This window comes from Lathyrus oleraceus, chromosome 3 (assembly GCF_024323335.1).
Source record: "Lathyrus oleraceus cultivar Zhongwan6 chromosome 3, CAAS_Psat_ZW6_1.0, whole genome shotgun sequence".
Classification (NCBI taxonomy): domain Eukaryota; kingdom Viridiplantae; phylum Streptophyta; class Magnoliopsida; order Fabales; family Fabaceae; genus Lathyrus; species Lathyrus oleraceus.
Genome location: NC_066581.1, coordinates 398,743,589 through 398,765,815, shown reverse-complemented (window position 1 = coordinate 398,765,815; position 22,227 = coordinate 398,743,589). Strand labels below are relative to the sequence as shown.

The following is a 22,227-nucleotide window of genomic DNA, read 5'->3' as shown; positions in this document are numbered from 1 at the left end:
AATTGAAGGAGTTATGATCCTTGGAACTTTGACTTCAAATGTTGACTTTTTGGTCAAACCACTTGGAACAAGCTTGTGTACTTGGACTTTTGTTGCATTCCAAAGCACATGGGTGACCATAGTAACTCAAAATAAGGTGTACTTGATTAACTATTTATTAAATTTCTCAAAGCTTGAAGTTGCTTGTTGAAGAAGGTATGAAAATAAACACATGAACCTTTGACTTTCCTTGAGAAGTAAGCCACAAAACTTTGAGATGCTCTTGATTGAAAAGCCCTATCTTGCAACATAAACTTAAATAAAATAATTTCTATTTTGATTAGTGCTTAGATGAGCATTTAATCATGTAAACACAAAGGTAAAACAAACCAACAAAGAGGTGTTTGGTGATCCCTGCAAGAAGCAAACCCAAAGATGGATAGGGGGAAAGACCAAGATGTGGCCTTGTTTGTGTGCAAGGATGCCAATGGTATATGGGATATTATGTTTAAAAATTAGGGTATGGCACATTCTAGGGCTAAGCATATTGAAATAAAACATCACTTTTTACGCGACTATGTTCAGAAGGGAATTTCTCATTTAAAATATTTTGATACAGACCATCAATGGGTTGATATCTTTACAAAACCCCTTGTTGAAGATAGATTCGTGTTCATTCTAAAAAAACTATTTATGAAATTATGTCCATAATGAAAAGATGTATTTCAGAATGTCAAAGTCTTCAGAACTCTAGATTACATTCTAAGATTGTTATTCTTTCTGACTCTGAAACATGAGCTTTCTGAAGTAAGGAAGTTTTCATGAATCAGAAGCAATCTTATTAAATTTTCTTCTTGATTCTAAATAATAGTTGCATTAAATAGTTATCTTGTTATTTGATTTCATGTGGTTCTTAGTGTCGATAGATGTCCCACTTTCTGAGCATGCATGAAAAAAGCGTGACATATTGGGATTAACATTTCTTGGAAAAAATTGCATTCCCTTTTTGTCATCATTGAAATTTTTTCTATATAAACCCACTTCACTCAAATTTTCACACTACGCACATATTACTCCCACACTTTCAGTTTTCCAAACTAAAAACAACCTTTTTTTCTCTTTACAATTGTTCTTCATCTTCATCTTCTTCAAATGGCTTAACAACAACAACACTCTTCAAGTTCTTCAAAGGAAACTGAAAGCAACACCATTTTGGAAGGGATTCCAGAATTATCCCTCAATACTCCTGTCAATGAGCTAATGGTGTTATGTGAAACCATTGTTGATTTCAAAAACTTGAAGGAAAACGGTTTTGATTTCACTGAAACTTTGGATATTCAAGGATGGAAAACCTTCTTCGAGAGACTCACATACCCGGTTTACCCTGTGTTAGTGAAGCAATTTTGGGTTCATACAACTGTTGAGAAGGAAACTATTACTTCCTATGTTATGAATAGGAAAATAGTTATTACTGAGAAGTCTATAGCTGATACGATTTCTCATGATGGCAAAGGGAAAAGGATTCACAATGCTAAGATCACTTCTAAGAGAGAAGCTATCATTTCTCCAATCATCTTCAAGGAGGAAACTAATTTTTTTGATGAAAAATCTCATAGCGCTAAGGACTTAACAAGGAACCTAAGAGTTTGGTTTAAGATTATTTTGGGTTGTATTCACCACAGGCCAAGTACAAATAGTTCTAACTACAGCAACACGCGTCAGAAATTCATGTTATTCTATCTGGAAAAGGGTGTCAAGCTGGGACTTCCTTTAATTTTGTTTAAGTTCATGAGGGATTCTATCAGAGAATCCAGAACTGCTGGCTCTTCCAAGAAGACAAAGATAAAATCCATTCCCAATGGCAGATTAATTTCTGATATTCTTATGGGAAGTGGTTTGACAAAAGAGCTGGTGAAGGATGCTGGAAAAGTCTTTTGGGGGAAGAATCTGAAGAGTATGGGTATCATCTCCAGAATTCAAAGGCCAGATTTCATTATGTCTAAGGATGATATCTATGGTACAAGGAATCCAATTGATGACTACCCAATCTTCACCAAAACTGATCCTCCACGGGTTCTTATGGCTTATTTGGAAAGTTGTCTGAAGGATGGACTTGAGCCATTGGTGGATCCTTTTAATCTTCTAGAGACTTGCCATGATGTTCATGGGAAGAGAAAGAAGGAATTCAGAGATGAAGGGTCTTCTAGTGCTCAAAAGAATAAGAAGATTTTCTTTCAGGATGAAGATGAGGTGCCTCTAAGTGCGCGCCAGAAGGCAATGATTCTAAAGGATACTTCTGGAATAGTCCAGTCTTCTTCAAGAGCTTCTGATATAACATCTGGTAAGCTTCCTTCTGATAACACTCATTTTAATTCTGATTCAATTTCTTCTGAAAGGATCTTACTAATCCCTCCTCCATCTCAATCCGCTGTTTCTAAACCAATCCCACTTCCACCATCAGAATCAACTTTTATCAATCCTATCGTAGAAAATCCCATCATAGAAACTCCTATTATAGAAATGCATATCACAGAAACTCCTTTAGTTTCTGCTCCTTTGTTAGAAAAACAACATATTTCACCAACATCATCTCCTCCACAGTTATAAAATTCACCCATTTCACCACCAAATATTACTGCTCCCCAACCAGCTAATCCAAATTTAACAACTCCTATAGCATCTCCCTCAAGAGTTTCTGATAGACACATTTCTGATGGAACTCCTGAAGGAATGTTCAATTTTGAACCAGAACCCATTTCACCTGAATCACCCCTATTATTTTACCATCATATCCTTCTGTATATGGTCCTGACTTTGATGAGTCCAAAATCAATCTTACAGTCAAATGCCCCAAACAACCAACAAAATCCTCCCCTAACTTTGGTAAGGTTATGAGGAAATTTGAATTTGAATCTAAAAGTCGTTTGCATGAGCAATGACTGTCAATCGTTCTTTAGCAAATCCTACTGTGAGTGATTCAACATGGGGAGCTTACAGAAGCTGGATGAACTCCAAGATTTCTAAGTTGAAGGATATTGTGTATACTCTTGTGGAGAGTAAATTTTGTGTTGGGTTCGTTCCCTTAATGGAACTCTGTAAGCTAAGAAATTCCCAACTCTGCCTTCCTGCTCCAGAAATCAAGGAAGCGACTCCTGAAGAAGAAGTTGCTCCAGAAATAGAGACTTCCTAGCATATTGAGTCTGCTCTAGAAGTTGTTGTTGCTTTTGAACCTCAAGATTGTGCTATTGTAGAAGTTTCTACTCAAATGGTTATCTTAGAATCTTATGCCTCTCAGCCTATCCCCATTTCTCTTTTGAGGACTATCGAGGAAACCAAGGTTGCAAAGGTCAATGAGCGTATGGACAAGCAAGATCCCATGTTTCAGCTGATTCTTTCAAGGCTTCTGCCTCCTCCTCCACCTCTTACCCAGAACCCTTAGTTTTTATTTTTACTTTCTTGAATTTATTTCTTGTTTTTATCGAGTTGTACTTTGCACTGCCTTTTGGCAAGTTTCAATGACATTTTTTTGTTTCTCTTAATTTTTTTTGATATCTTTTTGATTAATGACAAAGGGGGAGAAACCATAACATTCTAAAGGGGAAGAATTAGAGCTTATTTTGATATCTAATTTCCTTAATTAAAAACCCAAACATTGATTAATGTTTATGCTAACAACTACTTCGAAAAAGAGTTTGTTAAGTGTTTTTGCAGGGTTATTTCTCAAGAATCAGAATGGTTCTGAATATGTTATTTTTGATAAGAGAGTTTTTCATCTAGAGTAATCTGACTTGAAAAGTCAAGGTTCAAATAAGAAAACCTTCTCCTTTAAAAGCTTTTGAAGTAAAGCCTATCAGAATGATGATGTTATCAACTAGTGCTCTGGACAATATCATCTAACTTCTGAAGATAAATCAAATTATGACTGAATATTCACTCTGATACTTCAAAAAGGTTAATGAGGAAAGTGTTCTTTCATTCTGACTTTATCTTTTTAGGAGTATACATCTGAATGAGAGCTTTGTGCTTTTGAAAGATGTATTCTTTTGTGATTACCCTGTACAAAATTGTTCATCAAAATACATGTTTTGTCATAATAAAAAAGGGGGAGATTGTTAGAACAAGATTTAGTTCTGCATCTATACCTTCAGTTTTGATGATAACAATATTGTATTTGTGTGAAAACAATTTTGGTACACTAATGGTTTATTATTGTGTAGCTTTAACAACCAGTTCTGATTTTGAATATATGATATGCAACATCATCAATTTCTGAACTATGTGTTCTAAATCCGCTTATGCACAAGTTATTAGAAGTTCTGAAAGACGTCAATATTATTGTTGCAATGTTATTTCTGCTTCTGAGTTATTTCACTCATCAGAAACTTCTAAGGATACATTATATTGTTGCTGCAATGTTCTCTCAGTTCGTGCTTCTGAACGAGACTCTAATAACCAAACTTCTAAAGAATGGCAAGCTTCTAAAGTTGTGTTATGAAGTTGAAGATTATAAAGATCTCAAGCCAGACGATTGAAGTTATCAAGGTTCTTGTAACACCCCAAAATTTTCCCCCCTCATTCATGCATTCATTTAGCTTTTCATATTGCATTTTATCATGTCAACCAGAATTAGATCCAAGAAACTTTGTTTACCAAAAAAAAAGGGTTAAGTGAAAATGACTCGCGCGGATGTCGCATCCACTGCATACGTATCTCATCTGAATATGAGAATCAGAGTCTTCGTAGCTCGGCTGACTTATGGGATTGGGGGGATGTGTGCTCGCTAAGACATCGCGTCTTATGCCTACGTATCTCATCTGGAATGAGAATCAGAGCAAGCCGTAGTTCGTCTAACTACGGGGTTATGGATTGGGTTTTGGACGAACGACGTCACTACACAATCTACCGGATGCTCGACCTTTAGAGACTTACTCGCCTGTAGTAGAAGGAGTTAACGTGTTGCTTTGGGTTTTAGGGTTTAGGGGTTACTCATGCAAAATGGCAAAAAGGCAGTCCTCGACGAAGGAACCGCGCTACCTATGGGGATACGAACACATACAAAACAAACATGTATAAAGTAAACGTGCCAACAAGGGGCTCAGAAGTAAATAAACAAAAGAAAACAAATGCCTCCTATCGAGGTCTTCCAGCTAAGAAAGCGATAAAATGCGGAAAAGAGGTAAAAGTACCACACGGATGAAGATCCGAAGTAACAGCAATTAAAGGAGTAAGAAACCCAGGGATCTCCCAAGCTGATGCCATCAAAGAAAGGTGAGTCAGTACAGGTAATCGGAATGAACCTCCAGGGGGTATCCCACAAATAAAGTGGGAAAACCACGCAAACCATCTCTGCAAGAGTCTGTGAGCTCTCACAAAAACTCAACAAAAGGGTTAGTGAAACACGATAAGCATTTTTTTCATGGATAACAGTATGGTTTCAGAAACCTCAAACCCTGTGGCATACATTTCAGAAATCATGTGATTAAACATTCAAGGCATAGGTTTCACCCATTCATGCATAGTTAAACCCGTGGGCAAAAACATAATGAAATCCATCCATTATACCTCATACATTCAGATGATCCAAATTAAGAGCATAAAATTATGGGAATGAGGCAAACCTGATGGGAGAGACCGATTGAAATGTTAGGGTTTGCGTGAGATGGGGGTTGCTCTGAGTTCTCTGTCAGGTTCCTCTCCAGGTTTTGTCCAGGGTTTTGTTTCAAGGAAACCTCAGAGTATTTTGCTTCTCTTCCTTTTTCTGTCTGATCTCCCTCTTTTATAACCTGATTTTCATGGCTTTGTGGGCTCAAATGAGAGAGGTCCAAGTCCAAGTTTTTTCTATTATATTTTATTTATTTTTTATTATTATTTTTATTTATTTATTTATTATTATTTTTTATTTTTTATTTTTTATTTTTATTTTTTTTGGTAAACAACACAAGATAAACTCACACCCTTTAGACAAGAACTACAAAAGTGGATCCCGTAGAGTACTACGGATGCGTAGGGGTGCTAATACCTTCCCTTCGCATAACCGACTCCTGAACCCAAGATTTGGTTGCGAGACCCCGTCCCTTCCTTTCCTTTTTCAGGTTTACTTCGAGCGTTTCCTTTCCTTCCTTTGGAATGAATAACGCACGGTGGCGACTCTTTTGTCATTTTCTTTCGCCGGTTGTTTTTTCGCGCACTGTATTTTTCAGGTTGCTACAGTTCTGACTAAGGATTCTGAAGATTTTAAATATACTTAAGACCTTAAGTCATACTACTGATGCCATCAAGGTTCTAACTAAAGATTCTGAAGTTTCTGAATCCAGCTCTGTATTTCTTTATTTCGTGCTCCATCAAATTTCATCAGAAGCCAGTGAATTTAAAGATAAGATCAAAATGGGAATATGATCAAATAGTACATGGTACAAAATGAACCACTTTTCCATTACCTGATTTCATGGACAAGGATAGTACTATACATCACACATGTCACTGCTTTTATGGGAGAAAGGACATATGCAGTATCATTCCTTTCCCATCCAATAGTGGACAGCCGCTCAAATGAGCTTTCCCCATTTTGCCCTCCAATAGTTATATGCTCATGCTATATAAGCAAGACCATGAGACTTGGAGAAAAACCTACATGTTACGCAAATATTTTAGACAAGTTATTTTCTTTGTGAAAAGTTATCATTCTTTTGTATACAGTTTTTCTTTAAGTGTTTGCTATTCATTTGTGTAAAATATGCTTGTGTAGAAGCATCTTGTAACATACAATATATTATATAAACTCTTTATTTGATTCCTTAAGGAGGTTATCCTTAACAAGACAAATAAGGTTGTTCTTTGTGAGTCCTTAAGGAGACTAAGGTTTAGTTGGATCCTTGAGAAGACAAAAAAAGGTTATTCTTTGTGATTGTTGTAATCTGTTGATTATAATGGATTGAGCCCTTGTGTACAAGGCAAAATCACCTTGGTGTGTGGACTGGATTAACTTTGAGTTCAAGCAAACCAGGATAAAAGTACTTGTGTTTTTATTTCTTTGTTATTAACTTGTTAGTGGTGTTTTTATTTTGGAAAAAGCTTTTGCTTGTAAAATCCAATTCAAACCCCCTTTTCTTGTGTTTTTCACACCTTCAGTTAAAACTCCATACTCATAGAGTAAATCATTTCTTCAGAAACTGGTAACTAGAGAACTTCTGATGTTCTTGACTTTCCTTGAAAAATAATTAACAAATTATTCTTTGAAGTAGTTGTTAGCATAAACATTTGAAAATGTTGGGTTTTGATTCATGAACATAGGTATATCAAGATCAATTATGTTTCTCCCCCTTTATCATCGATAAAAAAAACATAGACAAAATAAAATAAAGAAACAACAAGATTTTATTAATACCAAAATTCCAGAAGGCATAATAGTACAAAAGTTTGCAAAACAAATACAAAAACACTTAGATAAAATAACACAATAATGCATAAATTATTTTGAAAAACTAAGGGTTCTCTGGCGGATGAGGAGGTAGCAATATGGAGAGAATCATTTTGAATAGAAGATCCTGCTTGTCCAAGCGTTGTCTGATAAGAGCACTTTCTTCCTTCATTTCAGCAAGAGTCTTTGGAGTAGCTTCAGGAATTATCCCAGAAGAAATTCTAGAAGCATTTTGATTCTCGTAAACAACAATTTGTTGTTCTAGCTCACTGTCTTAAGCTTGTTATTGATCTTCATACACGACTTTCTTTCCTTTATCCAGCTGAGCAAAAGTATCTTCCATGACAATATCTGGATGTCTAGAAGCTTTCTCAATCTCCGTTTCTACTTCCTCAATCTCTGTTTCTACTTCCTCAATTTCAGGAGGAGGAATACATATTGGAGCATTTTGTAACTATAAGGCTTCCATTGTAGGTTCAAACCTTGAACATAAATTCCTTTCAGAAAATTTGTATCCAAAGTTCTTCAGCTTAGAAATTTTGGAGTTAACCTATCTCCAATATGCTTCCCAGGCCGCATAACTTTCTGTTGGATTAGTGGATAGAACACTAGTCCATATAACAGTGTGAAGAAAACTTTTTGAATCTGATTCAATATTCTTCAAAATCTTACCAGTATTAGGTTCTTTAGGTTTTGGTTGGCTATGATATCTGATAGAAACATCAGTGATTGTAGGGTGAAAGTTAGTGCCATAGACATTTGGAATAACAAGAGAGAGAAGGTTTGTATATTGTTCATCATCAAAATCATACACAACGTGATTTGGTTCAAAGTTGAATAGGCCTTTGGGAGTTCCCTCAGACTCTTGGTCACCATAATCTCTCGAAGGAGATTTTATGGGTGGCTCATTTGGATTATTTGATTGGGGAGCAGAAACATCTAGAGATGGTGGTGGAATGGGTGAAGATAGAATTGGTGGAGGAGGGGGTGTTTGTGGCTTCTGTTGTTGTTGTTGTAACTGATTTTCAAAAACTATAGGAGTTTCTGTAACAGGTTCTAAAGTGGTTATATAACCATGTTTTAGTATATGTTGTTGTTAATAAGATAAAAATATTGGATTTGGACTTGAGAAGGTGTTAGATGTATGTGGAGGTGGTGATGTTGGTAAGACATTTTCATAAACATCAGCATCATAAACAAAAAGATTTATGGTTGTAAGAGACTTACCAGACGTGGGTATATCAGATGCCTTGGATGACTATTGGGTAACACCAGAAGTATCCTTCAGAATCGTCGATTTCTGGAGCTCACTAAGAGCCATATCATCCAAAACCATTTCCACTTTCTTCTTCTTCTTAAGTGGTCCAGAAGTTCCTTATCCCTGAGCCACTTTCTTTTTGATGCTCTTCTTCCTCTTCCCATAAGCATCTAGGTAGGTTTCTGGAAGGTTCCAGGAGATGAATAGTTGCAGAGAGAGAGAGAGAGAGAGAGAGAGAGGTTGGCAGTTTGAAAGAGAAAAAAGTGTGGGAATATTGTGAGCGTAGTTTGAAATGTGAGTGAAGTGGGTGTATATAAATATTTTAGTAATGATGAAAACAAGTGATACACTGCCATAGGGGAAAAGGTCAAAGTTTTAACCTAGCTCCCAGAAGGAGAAACCCAATGTGTCACTCCATTATCACGAATGCTCAGAAAATGGGACAACTGTCACCACTAAGAACCACATGATATCAAACGAAATAACAACCATTAAATGGAATAACTATCCAGAATCAAGAATAAAAATCGATAAGGTTACTTCTGATCAGGATCTTTTGATCCGCTGTCGCGCGCGGATCAAAAACGAGTATTTTTGACAAAACGTAGTTAGTGACAAATTGACTCGGATTATCGTTCTCACAAGGATTCTTGAATGAATTAACCAATGATAGTAACGATTAATGGGGTTTTGGTTGGTTTAGGATTCAATTAAAAAAATAGATTAAAATAAGTGATTATTGAAATAAGTTGTAGCAACAATTTACTGATTCGGTCTTTGCCTATCATCGACTATCGTAATTCCAACCGCAGATTAACTATTCCTATTCGATTATAATATCAACTGACAAGCACAATTGATAGTATAAGTTGTATGTTCCTATTATCCGAATTAAGCAAACGGGATTAAGTTTCATGAATTAAGCAAACATGAATTAAACGGACTCGATAACGAATTAAGCAAACAAAATCGTGACTATAGTTAGGATCGCATAATCAATCGGATTAAATCAATATAGCATATGTAAATCGGATTAAGCAAACAAAATACATATATTAATATTGAAAGGAATAAAGAAAACCTGAATAAGAATTACTAAAATCTCAAGGTATCGGAACCCGAATACAGCAAATTGTTTGGATCGATTAGTTCTTCATGAGAATTCTTGCCAAAGCTTTCTAGTATTTCGTGAATAATGATGATCCTAATGTCATGCGGCTGCTAGGTATATGGAAAACAAGGAATTTGGTTTACAACCCAACTGGATCGAAAACATAACCCAAGCCCAAAACTAATGACCCAAAACTTAAATAAAACTAATGCTGCAACTTCAACGAATTTTCTGGCCCTGCTACAGTCTGATTCAGCTCTCGACTTCTGAACAAAAGTTGTAGATCTTTTTCTTAACTTTCCATCTACTGGTAGCACGTCTCAATCCGATACTCCTAGCTCAAGATATGATTTTTCTCGCGAAAGCTGCTAATGCTGAAAATTAAAAACGAAAATTAAATAAGTGCAAAAATAACATAAATTATGAAAACACATTAAAACATAAAAATAATCAAAGCAAACCGAAGAAATGCTTAAGTACAAACATGGAAGAACGTGCATCCAAAATGCACTGATCAAATTCCCCCACACTTGAACTTTTGCACTCCGAGCAAAATTTAAAATAAAACAAAGAAAACACAAACACATCATTAGTTACTCATCCTAGGCTACAAGTCTTCTTCGGTTAAGTTTGCATCGATAGGTACTAATCTTGCACACTAAGGATATCGTAGGAACACTAATCCGTAATTGTGCAATCATAAACCTTCTGAATACACAAATCAACTTGAATCATGTTATTATGTTAAAGTCTAACTTACTCATCCTTCTTTTTGCTCTTTTTCATTCAGGCGCAATCACATTAAGCCCGTTATCTCCACACACCCATAGCAAGGCGACCGGTTAGTGGCTCTGATCCTTTTTACACGGGATTCTAGTACTTACGTGGCATAATCCTTTGCTTATTCAGTTGTAGTTGCGGGGGATCGGACCGTAATCCGCCCTACCAAGTTCAGTACCAGAAACCGCTGAACCAACTGACAACTAGTCTTATTTTCAAAAAAATAATTGAAGGTTCTACATCTGTTGGGTTAAGTGACCGGGTGAGGGTCACCAAACTTAGAAGGTGCATTCCTTGTTTTTTTTTTCCGGAGCACTCACTTATATTCATCGGCTTCCCTGCGTAGAGTGCGTGTGAGATGGTGCTGACTGCTGAAATAAACTACTCAAGAGCTGTCAGAGAATGAGAATTTAAGGCTAAAACATAATAAGAATTCGAATCAATTTCCATATACAGGAGACTTACGGTGTTAAGACGATACCGATCTTGTGAATTTTTCTCAAGTCTCCGCAAACTAATCTCAAATTAGTTAGTCTATAGCCTAAAACTTTCAACAAAAATGCAATTTTTTTTTAGAAAGAAAACAAAAAAAACAAAACAAAGAACAAAAACAAAGAAAATAAAGTATTCCCTCCCCCACACTTAAAATATGCATTGTCCTCAATGAAAGAAACAAACATAAAAGAAGAGAGAGAAGAGAGAGGAAATAACACACCCGAGTAGTCAAGGAGGATAGGTGATCACATAAGCAGCCTTTCCCAAAGAGATATATTCTACATTTTCTTCTTCCAAAGTGGGGCTGTCATGGAATAGCTTTGGGTAATGTTCATTGAACTTGAAATTTTTATTAGTATCTTTGCCTTTTATTCCAGGATCAAAGAATCTTCTAAAAGTAAAAGTGTCATATGGACACGTGAAGATGATCTGATCTGGAAGGTCAGCCAATGTCCAACCAAATGCCTTTTTATGCTTCCTTAAGACCTGCAAAAGCTTATTTTCTTGATCGAAATCAATGTTAGAAGAAATTATAGCCGGTAGTTTTTCATTCATCTCTAAATAAGCATATTTCATATTTTCAGGAAGTTGCTTCAGCTCGAGGGAAGGTGGTTGCTCAATAGAAGGAGTGTTTGGGGCAGTCGGGATGTCAAGAGCTTTATCTACATGAACAACTTTATTTGCAACCTCATCTGCAGTAAGAATATCAACTTGCAAGGCAGCCTCAATTTCAGCACAAACAGAGCAAATTTTAGTTTCAGTACAAATATCACAAGAATAAACATCATCAAAACCAGACAATGATGGAAAATCAGATGCAAACAAATCACTACAAGTATCATCAACAATTTCAGAAATCAAATCTATTTGAAAAACAGAATGTTCTTCCATGGGTTATTGGTTTGATCCTTGAGCTTGCTGCATGGCATTCACCAAAGTGGCAAGCTGCCCAATCTGTGTTTGCAAAGTCTTTAAAGTAGAATCTACTTGTTGTTGAAACTGGAGATTATTTGCAGCCATTTGTTTGACAATATCTTCTAGTGAAGGTCCAAAAGGTGCAGAGCACACAACCTCAAATTCCTTCAGATGCTCATGCGGATCCTCACCTACAAGACCACTAAACCTTGGAAACAAGTGTATTAAACCAGATTTCAATTCAAAAGGAGTGTCAGCTTCAGGATATTCAATACACATGCCATTATAATTCACATCAGGGACAGCTAACTGCCTTAAAGTTCTTTGGTCAGCCATAGTCAAAAACAAACACAATGAAGGAAAACAATTAAAATAAATTTAGAAAAATAAACTAACACCGAAATTAATCTAATGACGTCAATTAAGAATTTTGAGAATTTTTTCAGATTTTTTTAAAACTACCAAAACCGAAAATAAATCATAAAAAATAGAAAAATAAGGAATTTCAGTTTTTTAGGGCGGCATCCTTACTGATTTTTTCCTAATGAATCGACAAAAAATCGGAATAATCTGAGACAATTTGTTTAAAAACAGATTTTTTTTCCTAAACCGCAAAAAGACCCGAACGCAAGAAAGTTAAGGCAAAAAATGCTATAAAAAAACAACACATATGACTATAAAGACAATTAATATAATCAAGAATCCCCGGCAACAGCGCCAATTTGATTCGCTGTCGCGCGCGGATCAAAAACGAGTATTTTTTACAAAACATAGTTAGCGACAAATTGACTCGGATTATCGTTCTCACAAGGATTCTTGAATGAATTAACCAATGATAGTAACGATTAATGGGGTTTTGTTTGGTTTAGGATTCAATTAAAAAATAGATTAAAATAAGTGATTATTGAAATAAGTTGTAGCAACAATTTACTGATTCGGTCTTTGCCTATCATCGACTATCGTAATTCCAACCGCAGATTAACTATTCCTATTCGATTATAATATCAACTGACAAGCGCAATTGATAGTATAAATAAGGACTTAATCCACTAATCTTGAAAGATTACAAATAGATCGTCTAAGAGAATAAAGATCTCTTAGCCCTCTCAAGTTTACAGACTTCACAAGTCACTTGAGGAGTACTCAACAAATAAAATAAAATTACAGTAATGCTTAGTACTTCTAGGTAAGCAGAAATTACACAAGGTAAGAGCAAAAGAATTGTTCACACTTTTAGAGCAGCAACTCGTGTGAGAAAGAGAATGAATAATAGATATGAAGGTGGTCTTGAATTCTCGTGTGTTTTAGTTGTGTTCTTAGTGAAGCGTTCCATCCTTTATATAAGAGTGATGAGAAGACCGTTGAATGTTTGAATGTCAGAATCTTTGGCAATGATGGATGATTAATGTCATTAATCTCTGTGTTCTTTCCAAAGCAGTTTTGGGGCGCCATAACTTTCTTCCTGAATTAGATTCTTTCCAAAAGTGAAAGTCTTCGTAGCTAAGTATTCTGAATCAGAAGGATCGAATATTAGAGTCTCTATTCAGTAGGTGTATCTTCAGATAGATGCTTGTCGCTGACTGTCTTCAAAGTTTCTTCTGATTGATTAAATCAGAGTGCAAAGCTTCAGATCCTAGAGTGGATTCTTTCACTTTAGAGTGTCTGATGTCTCTTGTTGAGTTTACACTTTCTTTAATCATAGTCATAGCTTCTGCTTGTGTATCTTCTAAGTGGTATTTCAGAACTTGTATATGTATTTGATGAATGCCTATCTGAATATTCTGATTAGAGTTTTGCACACTTAAATAAATTATATTAGGGTATCATTTTTGTTTCATCCTTTGTTATCATCAAAATCTTAGAGATACATTGTAGATACTGGATTTTTTCTTACAGAGAAAACTTTGATTACTGGATGAATAGAATTGAAAGTTTCTTCCTTTGGTATGATGTTTAATTATGGATATGGTGTAAGATGGTTACACATATCCTGTAGATGACAGCGGTTCTCGGATTGAAAGAAATAAATGAGCGATCAGAAAAAGAACTATCATAAGAATCATCATAGATCCATAACTATATTGTTGGATGCAATTTCCTACACTGAGTATGAGAATATAACAAATAGAGCCTCTACTAAGTCTATATTTGATTCTTTTAAAATGACTCATGAAGGAAATGAGCAAGTCAAAGAAACAAAAGCCTTGGCCTTAATCTAGAAATATGAATCCTTCAATATGGAAGAGAATGAAATAGTTAAAGAAATTTTCTCAAGAAACTCTTGTGGATGGACTAAAAGTCCTAAATAAAGGTTATACCACTATAGATCATGTTAAGAAAATCATCATAAGTCTACCTAAGAAATGGAGATCAATGGTGATAGCATTAAAGGTGTCAAAAGATATGAACAAGGCTACTCTGGAGGAACTTATAAGTTCTCAGAGAAGTCATGAAGTTGAACTCATGGAAGATGAGTCTTATAAAAAGGTCAAGTTTATGGCTTTAAAGTCCAAGGACAAATTTGAGAGAACTAAATCTCTTCAAGCTAAAGAATAAGAGTCTGAAGGAAGCTCAAAAGAAGAAGATGAACTATCTCTTCTCTCCATAAGGGTCAACCCTCTATGGAAGAAAATACAAACAAAATTCAGAGGCCACAGAAGAACAAGTGGACATGCTGAGTCAACCTCTGGGAAGAGAAAGTATGGAGTCGATCAAGATTTCACTTGTTAGGAATGCCAAAAACCTGGGCATTACAAAAATGAGTATCCTAAACTCATGTATGTGAAGAAACTCTCTAGAGAAAAGAAGGTTTTAATGGATACCTGGGATGACTCAGAAAGTTTGGAAGATGATCCTGAAGAAGAGCATGTGCAGATGGCACTAACGACTAGCTCAGAGGCATCTTATTATGGATCAAAATCAGATTCAGACTCCAATGAGGTATTGTGTGTTGGTTGAACGGAACGTTTGACGGACAGGGGGTTGTGTATATCCGGTCTGACACTGTTGTTGGGGGTTTGATGTTGAGGTGTCAAGTGTGTAAGTCATCTGGCGTGGGTCGTACAAGTACATATCCTCGACAATGAATTGAAAACCAGCTGATCTGTACCAAGCCATATAAGTACGACTTGGTTTTTCTTCAGTTGGCATGACTGCGTCAGTTAACACATCGTCATGACGGTGCTTCCATTTGCGATACTCCGATCTTGCGAAGCTTTGCCATGGATTGAAGTTCCATTGGTCGTTAACTTTGCGCAGATGCCGTTCTCCTAGGCTAGCTGGGGGATCTGAGATATTTTGGAGCATACCGAACTGCAACTTGACACGATCACTATTGTGCATCTCCATAGTTGTGAACCGTATTATCGGTGTGCATGCAGTCCATACGGCCGCGTCTTCAGCGTTGACCTCATGGTCATGATCCAAATTAAGGTATGGATGCCAAATGAACTGAAATGTGAAAGAAGATAGGATTATAGTCAATGTAGAAGAAGTTAACAAAATATAACGAAATAATTAAGTTATTTTCCTTACGTCTGTCGGTCGAAGGTGATCCAACAGGTTGCGATACTGAGTAATACAGTTTCTTGGACATCTGTTGTAACTCATACCATGTGCAGACCATCTACACCAAAAAGTAAAAAAATATTAGTTAGAGGTAATAATCTTTGAAGAAGTAAGTAAAGATATAGCAATTTAAACAACTCACTTTTGTGCATACGGAAATGTGAAAGGGTTGTTATTGACGGGTGCTAGAGACGGTAGTCTTGACCAACCCCATGCTTGTAGCAAAACAGCACATCCAGAAAATATAGGTGTGTCTTTGTGTGAGTTTTTGCACAATGAGCTATAGAGATAGGCTAGACAAGCATATCCCCAACTGTAACTTCCTATTCTATCTACATATCTAAGTAGAGGTAAGTACATATTATGCATGCTAGAACCACTACCTTCGGGAAATAAAAACGAGCCAATTAACAGCATAATGTAACACCTGGTTTTTATTATTCGAGCATCTTCGGTAGAATGCTCATCTAAGTATAAACTATTATAGTATGACTTAAGGCGTGAGAGTAGTATACCTTGACCTCTTGCATTATCATCTAACAAATCAGTCTCTAAGAGCTCCATGCAAATTGAATTTGCATAGTTGGTCTTACCATTAATAGCCTTACCTTTAATGGGTAGTCCTAAAAGCATGTAGACGTCTTCTAACATCGCGGTACACTCACCGGTTGGGAACCAAAATGTGTGTGTCTCTGGTCTCCATCTTTCGCATAAAGCTAGAATGAATTTGTTATCTATGGACCAAGACAAAATCTTGCTAATATGACCAAAACCGACGAGTTCAACATAAGGTTGAATCATCGGGTCCATATGGACATATTCGTGGACCCGAGTTCGGAACCTTGATACATCCTATAAAAGAAAGAATAAAAAACTTGACTAAGTTGGTATGTCAAAATAAAAAGGTGTTGGTGAAGATGAAAGATAAAAAGTTAACAAAAGAAAAAACTTATATATGTTGCGATGTTTGCAATCGTTCCTCTATGTGCTTCGCCCATTGTGAGGATAGACATTTTATCGGGGGGTTGGTGTAGATGAAACTACAAGAAGTTGTTGTAGATGAAATTGTAGAAGAAGTATTGTAGAAGAAGTAGTGAGAGTGATGGTGTGGAAGAAGTGTTGATGGAGTGGATGTATTTATAGGCAAAATGAATGGGAGCATGAAAAATTGTGCTTGCATGGTGTCTCCACTTGAATTGGCGACCATGTACAACCTTTAAGAGGGGTCGCCATTCAAATTGTCGCCTCCATAGGGACATGCATGCAATACCTAGGTCTGATTGCTTGGTTTCGAGGTCTAAATGCATGGCGTCTCCACTTGAATTGGCGCCCATGTGCAAGGAATGAGTGGGGGCACCAATTCATTTGGAGTGTGTGTCTGCATGTCTGACACATGGCTGTCTTGTCTCTTGCATGCTGAACATGTCACTTCTTAGTAGCTTGCATGGTTGACACATCATTTCGGAGTAGCTTGCATGTGCGACACGTCATTTCGGAGTAGCTTGCATGTGCGACACGTCACTCCGAACTAGCTAGCATGTGAGACACTTCACTCCTCTATTTAAGTGTCTTACTATCAACATCCAAGACACTTCACTCACATTCATTTGCAGTAAGAAAATAGTTTGATCTGCACAATGTCATCTTCATCATTATAGAATGTCAACATTCACTACAACGATGAAACATACGAGTCTGAGCTACATGGTTTTTGTTTTCGAAACACCGATACCATTAGACTCACGATCAAGAGAAATGCAACCTTCTTGCATTTGACAAAAAGAATACAATCCTTTATAGGATCGGGTATTGTGTCAAAGATCACATATCAAAATCCAATATTTTTTGAGAATGGTCAATGCAAGTATTTCCCCCTTAAGGTACGAGACGATGAAGATGTTGAATACGTGTTTGTTAGTCATGAACATTCAGGTTGCAACTGTATTGAGTTGTACATTACTCTTCAACCATGTATACCATCTCAACTAACCGGTCAGGATGAATCTGGTGAAGATGATCGACAATGGTCAGATGACGTCACCCCAGAAGCAGAAGCAGAAGTGGACGTTGTTGATGAAGAAGAAGAGGAGACCGAGATACAGGTTGATCACATGCTGAACAACAACGATGAAGATGATGATCAACCACCACTAATACCTCCTAGTCATGTCTACAATCCGCCTTAACATATGATAAATATGGATCTTCACGATGATGAAACATCCAACAGTGTTTTCTATAATCCGTATCCGAGATCAGAAGGCGAATTAAAGGTGGGAGACATGTTTCGTACCAAAGAAGAATGTGTTCTGGCAATCAAAAAATTCCACATGAACAACTCTCCTGACTTTACAGTGAAACACACTGATTCTAGAAGGTATGTTATCGAATGTCGTAACATGCTTTATAAGTTTCGTTTGGCTGCGTCTTACAAGAAGAAAAACGACTCTTGGGAGATCGCTTCAATAGACCCACCACACAGTTTCATTGCAACTAACGTTATACAAGATCACCGTAAACTAAGTGCAACTTTGATATGTCAAGACATTCTGTCGTTGGTTAATAAAGATCCATCAGTGAAGGTGAGTATAATTATATCCCATATCAGAACAACATATAATTATACTCCATCTTACAAGAAAGCCTGGATTGCGAGGACAAAGGCTGTTGAACAAGTTTTCGGCAACTGGGAGGATTTATACAAGGAATTGCCACGGTTTTTATGGGCACTAAAAACATATGTCCCAGGAACTGTGGCAATTATGGAGACATTGTCAGTGATGATGCCAGACGGAACATGTGCTACAGGTAATAGAATATTTCACCGTCTCTTTTGGGCATTTGACCCGTGCATCAAAGGTTTCGCATTCTGCAAACCTATTATTCAAATTGATGGCACTGATAACATGAAATAATATCACATTCTAGGACTCGATTTAATTAAATTATATTATTATTTACTTCAATTTACTTCATTTTATTCGATATTACTCGGTATTTTCTTTCTATTTATCTCAGGTAGCTTATTTGAAGCACAAGTGAAAAAGGAAGAAAAGGAGGTGCAAAAAGAAATGAAAAGAAGCAAATTCCACCAAGCCAAAGCCCAGCCCAAAAGCAAGGCGCTGCGCCCGTGACGAGCGTCACACAAGCTGTGACGAGCGTCACGCCCTACCTACTTGTGTTACGAGCGTAACACATGGTGTGACGTACGTCACACCATTCCCCTATATTTTTGGCTTCAGAAGCGCAACAAAGACGTTGAGGCTTATTGTTACGCTTGACCATTTGCAACATGAATACTCTTTACACGGAAGACCTCTGGAAACAGTTACAACAAGTGACCAATATAAATAGTAGCTTTTGGCAAACCCTGCGAGACTCTCTGCTTCGTTCAATTTTCTTCTTCCAGCCGTGCAAGCATACCATCATTATTTTTCCTTTACTGTTTTTGCTTTTAATTGCAATTCTTATTTTTACTTTCCTTTCCAGTTAATCTTTCAGCACTTAATTAATTTTTCGCACAATAGTTTCTACACCGGAAACTATTGTGTACCTTTTACTAGATCTAACCTTACGTTAGACCCTAGATTTTTATTCCTTCACTTTTGTTTTCCTGTCCGATTGAAGAATTCAAGAACAAATCCAACCGGTCTGTGGTGGAGTGTTCAAGATTGCTATAAATTATTCAGGTTCTTTAATTATTGTTTGAATTTATATATGCTCTGCTTTACTGTTTATTTATATTATTTGCCTGAGATGGAATTATTTATGCATGCTGATTATTTAGATCTGTTAAGCATGTCTGGCTAATTTATTTAGGTATCGGTATGTAGAGTAAGCGGAATGAAGGAATCAAAACTAAGTTGGTTCAATTACATTTAAAAATAAAACCACTCTTTTTACGGTCTCAATTTACAGGTTTAATAACAAGGTTTTGTACGAAAGTAAAAGACATAAAGAAGTTAAAATCAATAGAACGAGAGTTTGAGTTTTTAACTAGACAGTGTAAATTGGACATTAATTCTAGATCAGGGCAAAAGCAATTTTTAGAGTTAATTAAATTCTAATCTTTTTCAAAAAGTATTTTTAAAGGTTGAATGTGAGGACGAGAGTTGAGCATTTGAATTTAATTATATAATCTAAGTCAACAGAGCGAGAGTTTGAGACAAGGATGTTTAAACGTTTAGTGTTTTCTTAAAAAGAGTTTCTACGGATTCTATTGTTTTCAAAAAGTGATTTTGGACTTAACTAATAAGTGACAGCTACGTTAATATAAAATCATAGTTTATTCAACAGAGCGGGAGTTTGAGATAAGACTTTTAATCAATAGTGTCTACTGAAAGGATTTGTTTTAAAACCAAGAAACCAACGAAGAATTGATTCCCTAATTACGACGAACTACATACCGATATCCGCTTAATTAATATTTAATTTAGATCTTATTTTAGTTTTAACTTTTCCCCCAAACAATCAAAGTATTATCCGCCTTAGCTTTACGAAGTAACCTTAGATAACGGTATATCGATTCATAAGTCCATGTGGGATCGATATCTTTTAAAACTACGCGATAGAACTGTGCACTTGCAGTTTGTACCCCAAATTCGACTCATAAAGTCGCGATCAAGTTTTTGGCGCCGTTGCCGGGGACTTTTATTTAGTCGATATCGTAACTCTTCTGTTACGCTGTAGAGACTAAGGCTTATTTTTTTCTTTTCTTTTCTTTCTTTCGTTGATTTGTATGCCACATACTCGCTCACAAGGCGAGCCGTTCTACTTGCGAATCAACGATATCAAACTATATCTCCGAGTCTTACGACGAATTCAGGAATACCGTGCTGTGAACAATCTCCCTCCTGTCGAACTTCCTGATCTCAAAAATCTTCTTCCTTCGCCGATACCCGAGATGGCAGAACCAGCTCGTGCTCTTCGAGATTACGCCGCTCCATCGCAAGATGAGCCGCATTCGAGTATTGCTCCACCCGCAATCGAAGCAAACAACTTCGAACTTAAACCTTCACTGTTGCAAGTAGTACAACAGAACCAATTCTCTGGAAATCCTACCGAGGATCCAAACCTTCATTTATCCGTATTTGTCCAATATGCTGATACTGTTAAAGCTAACGGTGTCACTTCAGAGGCAATTCGACTTCGTCTTTTTCCTTTCTCGTTAAGAGATAGCGCTAGAAGATGGCTCCAGTCTCTTCCTTCCAACTCAGTCACCACATGGAACGAGTTAAAGAAAGTCTTTCTTGCCCGATATTTTCCGCTGAGCAAAACAGCTATGTTAAGAGCCCAGATAAATGGATTTAAACAGAAAGATAACGAGTCTCTTTTCGAAGCATGGGAAAGATACAAAGACATGATGAGACTTTATCCACACCAAGGTTTAGAGGACTGGTTAGTAATTCATACCTTCTATAATGGTCTCTTGTACAACACGAGGTTAACAATAGACGCCACCGCAGGTGGTGCACTAATGAACAAACCTTATGCTGATGCTTACCAACTTATCGAAAGCATGGCCCAAAACCACTATCAGTGGGGAAGCGAACGAACAATGGTAGAAAAACCTCAAACTAAAAGTGGCATGTACGAGATAAGTAACCTTGATCATGTTAACGCAAAAGTGGATGCTCTGGTCCAGAAAATCGAAAGTTTAAATGTATCACCTCCAGCCACCGTGGTTGCCCTAACTCAGAATTGCGAAGTCTGTGGAATCCAAGGTCACACTCCTGCAGATTGTCAACTCCTAACAGGAATCCAAGTGGAGCAAGTAAACTATGCTCAAGGAAGCCCCTACTCGCATACCTATAACTCAAATTGGAAGAATCATCCAAATTTTTCATATAAGAGTAATAATGCTTTATACGCACCTGGACAATCTCCGAATCAAGCCCCAGCTATACCTCCGGGATATCAAAAGTTGATCCCATCTACACCTAACAATAACGCCCCTAGGAAATCCAACTTGGAAATCATGATGGAAAACTTTATAGCTTCTCAACAGCAAACCAATAAAGATTTCTTAAACCAGAATGTACATACTGGCGAACAAATTAAGCAACTAGCAAGTAAAGTAGATGCCCTGGCTACCCATAACAAAATGCTGGAAACACAAATATCACAAGTAGCTCAATAACAAGCGCCTACTGCTGCCCCAACTGGTATATTTCCTGGACAGCCCCAACCTAACCCGAGAAGCCACGCTCATGCAATCATACTAAGAAGTGGAACGGAAGTGGAAGGACCGTCTGACCCAAGGATAGAAAACCAAAACTCTAAAAAGTCAACTAAGGAAGAAAATAAAACTAAGGAAAAGGAAGAGAGTAATAAGGAAACCGTAGAAAAGAAGGAACCTTATGTACCTCCACCACCTTATAAACCACCTATCCCTTACCCTCAAAGGCTTATTAAAACCAAAGATGCGGGCCAATTTAAAAAATTTGTTGACCTACTGAAACGATTAAACGTCACAATTCCGTTTACAGAAGCTATTACGCAGATGCCCTCATATGGCAAGTTCTTAAAAGAAATTCTTTCTAATAAAAGGAAACTTGAAGATAGCGAAACCGTTACACTCACTGCTGAAAGTAGCACTATAATCCAGAATATGCCTCCTAAACTCAAAGACCCGGGTAGCTTCTCTATACCCTGTCACATAGGAAAATTTGTCATCGACAAAGCCTTATGCGATTTAGGAGCCGG

At 36.9% G+C, this 22,227-nt stretch overlaps 1 protein-coding gene and 1 pseudogene across 1 annotated transcript; one reads left to right on the top strand and one right to left on the bottom strand.

Moving 5' to 3' along the window:
- Positions 1–1,239: 1,239 nt before the first annotated feature.
- LOC127131441 (uncharacterized) lies at positions 1,240–2,586 on the top strand. Its single transcript, XM_051060362.1, has one exon. It carries the CDS (start codon positions 1,240–1,242, stop codon positions 2,584–2,586), a length of 1,347 nt encoding a protein of 448 aa, XP_050916319.1.
- An 18,223-nt stretch (positions 2,587–20,809) lies between these two features.
- Positions 20,810–20,910, bottom strand: LOC127134149 (uncharacterized; annotated as a pseudogene).
- Between the last annotated feature and the right edge of the window lie 1,317 nt (positions 20,911–22,227).